General features: G+C 30.7%; 1 protein-coding gene across 1 annotated transcript; it reads left to right on the top strand.

Moving 5' to 3' along the window:
* The first annotated feature begins 1,263 nt into the window (after window positions 1-1,263).
* LOC133315979 (peroxidase A2-like) lies at window positions 1,264-3,511 on the top strand. Its single transcript, XM_061517661.1, has 4 exons — window positions 1,264-1,485; window positions 1,744-1,935; window positions 2,707-2,872; window positions 3,018-3,511. The coding sequence occupies exons 1-4, from the start codon at window positions 1,264-1,266 to the stop codon at window positions 3,509-3,511; spliced, it is 1,074 nt and encodes a 357-aa protein (XP_061373645.1).
* Window positions 3,512-4,145: the final 634 nt, after the last annotated feature.

Here is a 4,145-nt window from a genome sequence, read left to right as displayed (position 1 = left end):
TTATTATTTTTTTGGTAATTGTGAGAAAGTTAATTTTACCTCTGAGTGAAAGCAATTCCTGTCGTATATTATATGCTTTAAAAATTGTTTTAATTGAGAAAAAAATCTGTATAGTATTACAATGTTTATAATTTAATAAACAAAAAGTTGAATAAATTCAAATAAAAAGTAGCCAGTGTTTTCATATTTTTCTTTGTTGGTTATCACTTATGAGTGTTTTAATTAGTTACAAAATATTTATTATATTTTCTTAATTTATATTTAAAATTTTGTTATATATAATCGCTAACTAAATTCTTCACCATGTTATGAAAGTAAAAAAATACAAAAATAACTATGATAAAACATACTATTATTTGTGTAAAATTTATTATACTTACTTTTCATGTTTTTTTTCTTTTATAACATGAAACGGAACACGTGAAAAGTAATTGTTAGGGTACAAAAAATTAAACAAATACGAATGAAAAGTTGTTAGGGTATTCATATTCTTTTTTTCTTGCTTATGACTTATGAGTGTTGTTCTAATTAGTTACAAAATATTTATTACATTTATTTTCGTAATGTATATTTAAAATTTTATTATATTCAACATTAAACAAACATGTTATACAAGAAAAAAAATACAAAAATAGTTTACCAAAATAAATATGGCTTTAATGTCGTTTTGGGTTGAAAAATTAAAAAATTATAATAAAAAAGACTATTATAATCCTGAAATAAATTATAATTACAAAAATACCTTGATTTTCGCCTCAAAACAACGTCGTTTTGAGCTCACTGTAGATAAGTTATCTACATTGACCGTAGAAAAAGTGAACCCAATAAATATATACAAAAATACAAAAATAAATGCGATAAAAAGACACTAGTATTTGTATAAAGTTTATTAATTTTTTTCTTTTCTTTTATAACATAAAATGGAATTCATGCATGAAAGCAGCCAACTCCATCGTACGCAATAAACAAATCAATAATTAACGCAACAACTCCCGGAGAATAATATGCGAACTTTCTAAAGCCCAATGATGTTCTTTATTTGATTCTTCAATATTCACGTTCTTTGATAATATATGAATTTCATAGAGACTTGGTTTAAGTGGAAACCAGCAATATTGGACTTAGCTTTTATGTGGTTCACACATGACAGTAGCCGCGGCCATTGCAATTTGTCTCTTTATAAATGCAGGCTCTCGATCTATCTTCCCAATCTCGTAACAACAACATATTACAAACACACGTTCTAATATCAGTCACAAAAAAATGAGTTCGCTTCGTCTCACAGTGACAATTTTGTGCTGCATAGTGGTTGTGTTTGGAGGGTTACCCTTCTCCTCAGATGCAAAACTTGATCCCTCGTTTTATAAATATACTTGTCCTACGGTGCAGTCAACTGTACTTGAAGTTATAACGAACGTTTCTAAAAAAGATCCTCGTATTCTTGCAAGTCTCATCAGGCTTCACTTTCATGACTGTTTTGTACAAGTATGTATATATGGTTTTGTTCACATGCATTGCACTCCATGTAAATATCGTTATAACCTCCTTTTTATTTCTTCTATGGATATATTATTTTGAACTCTAGGTGTCCATTTTCCATTTAAAATTTATGGAGTTCATAGAGGTGTACATTTTTAGTCAATTAAATGCCACTGCTCCTCTTCCTTTATCTTTTATCAAATTAAAGTAGTTTGGAATATTTTCGAAATATTCTATTGATTGTGTTATCCATGATTGTGACAGGGCTGTGATGCATCAATACTGTTGAACGACACCACTACGATTGTGAGCGAACAAGGTGCCGCGCCAAATAACAACTCAATAAGAGGTTTGGATGTTGTCAACCAGATCAAGACAGCGGTGGAAAAAAACTGTTCTGGCATTGTTTCTTGTGCTGATATTCTTGCCCTTGCTGCTGAAATATCTGTCGTTCTGGTACGTCCCATCTTATATATATATATATATATATATATATATATATATATATATATATATATAAGAGGGAGGATATTTTGATTACCAAAAATTTTCACTACCACCTTACTACCTATCTAATCACCTTTGGATTAACATTTTCTCTCTCTTCAATTTTTTTTTAACATTCTCTCTCTTTGATCCAATAGTGATTTGATAGGTAGTAGAGTAGTAGTGGATACTTTTGATAATCAAAATATCTCTCTCATATGTAACATAGCATTCTCATTCAGCCGTTATAAATGAAAATTCAAGAGTTGACTTCTAGATAAAATGATAAAATATCTATTTTACCTAATAGTTGCAATCAATTACATTGATATATTAATTTAAGGTGGCTTCTGGGTTTCTCTTTTTAGTTATAGCTAAATCAAAAATCATTCAAGAAAAATATTATTAAGTTCCTACAAAAGTTGAAAAAAAAAACATAAAAGTAAAAATAAAAATAAATAAATAGAATAGTAATAGTATATATATATATATATTTAAATAAAAGTAAAAAAGAAAGGAAAAAGAAGAAGAGGAGGAAATGAAGGAAAAAAGGACTAAAAAGAGACCATCGGAAACATAACAACTGCTAGGAACTGCTCTTTTGGCTCTTTTGTCTCTTTTTAACATGATCATATCAGATATTAAATCTCAGTAATTCTTTCAAGGTCATAGTTACCATGTTTAAGAATTGTCTCTTAAATTATATCCATCTCAGAATAATATAAGTATATATATTGACAGGCTGGCGGTCCTAACTGGAAAGTTCCATTGGGAAGAAGGGATAGTTTAACAGCAAACCGAACCCTTGCAAATCAAAACATTCCAGTTTTTAACTTCACACTAACTCAACTTAAATCCGCCTTTGCTGTTCAAGGCCTCAACACTACTGATCTAGTTGCACTCTCAGGTACGAAATGATTACTGGTGACACCATATTTCAATCTAAATTCACCATCTCAACTTGGTTAAACTTTTTAAAAATTATTTCTCTAATAAAAAAAGACAGCAAATGAAGGAGGTTTATACATGATTTAGAAATGCTTCAATTTCAGGTGCTCATACATTTGGCAGTGCTCACTGCTCCTCATTTGTTAACCGATTATACAATTTCAGCAAGGGTAAACCTGATCCAACTCTTAACACAACTTACTTGGAAGCATTGCGCAAAATATGCCCCCAGAGTGGAAATGGGACTAACATCACAAATTTGGACCCAACCACTCCTAATAAATTCGACAAGAACTACTTCTCCAATCTTAAGGTTCATAAGGGCCTTCTTCAGAGTGACCAAGAGCTGTTCTCAACATCAGGTGCAGATACCATTAGCATTGTCAACAAGTTCAGTAATAACCAAAATGCTTTCTTTGATAGCTTTAAGGCTTCAATGCTAAAGATGGGTAATATTGGTGTGCTAACGGGGACAAAAGGAGAAATTCGAAAACAATGCAATTTTGTTAACAAAAAATCTGCAGAACTTGATAGAGTCAGTGTGGCCTCCGTAGAATCATCTTTAGAAATTGTGATGACAGCACTAGAAATGCTGTGATTGGAGGCCATTGATAAAGAAGCTAGCTATGGGATGCCATGTGCCCGCGTCTAGTTATTACGCGCTTTTGTTTGTGTGAGATCTTCTTTCTTTTACAATTTGAATAAATGAGGATAACTACTACATTGGAAATGCTGTGATTGGAGACCATTAATTAGTAAAGAAAGCTTTATGGACACATTCATTCCATGTGCCCTCGGCTAGTTATTGTGTGATGTGTTTTTGTGAGATCTTCTTTATTGTATTCTGAATCATGTGGTGTTCAGAATCAATCATTTATATATTGTTTGCAAAAAATTCATGAACCGGTAAGTTAATAAAAAAATAAATAAAAAGAGCTGGAAAAGATTAAATAAAAAAATTTCAATTATAAAGAAACCATAGTGTGAATTTATGATTAACTCGGTTAGTGTTTCATTAACTATATAACACTTGAGTATAGTGCTCATGCATTTCATTAGGTACAAAAAGTATATGTTTCCATATAGCTAGTTTTTTTTTTTAAGTTAATCCAACCCGAATTATCTCTTTGTGGTGAGTTGATTCTCCCGTTAATCCCATAAGATTCAACTTTTTGAATCGACTATGAGACAAATCCGGAGTACGAAGCGGGTCAATGATGAAAATATTTAAA

Source organism: Gastrolobium bilobum, unplaced genomic scaffold, assembly GCF_033153095.1.
Source record: "Gastrolobium bilobum isolate Gb01-03AN ecotype WA unplaced genomic scaffold, APGP_CSIRO_Gbil_v1 utg4229, whole genome shotgun sequence".
NCBI lineage: Eukaryota > Viridiplantae > Streptophyta > Magnoliopsida > Fabales > Fabaceae > Gastrolobium > Gastrolobium bilobum.
The sequence above is the reverse complement of the archived record's forward strand: the minus strand, read 5'-3'. Positions and strand labels throughout refer to the sequence as shown.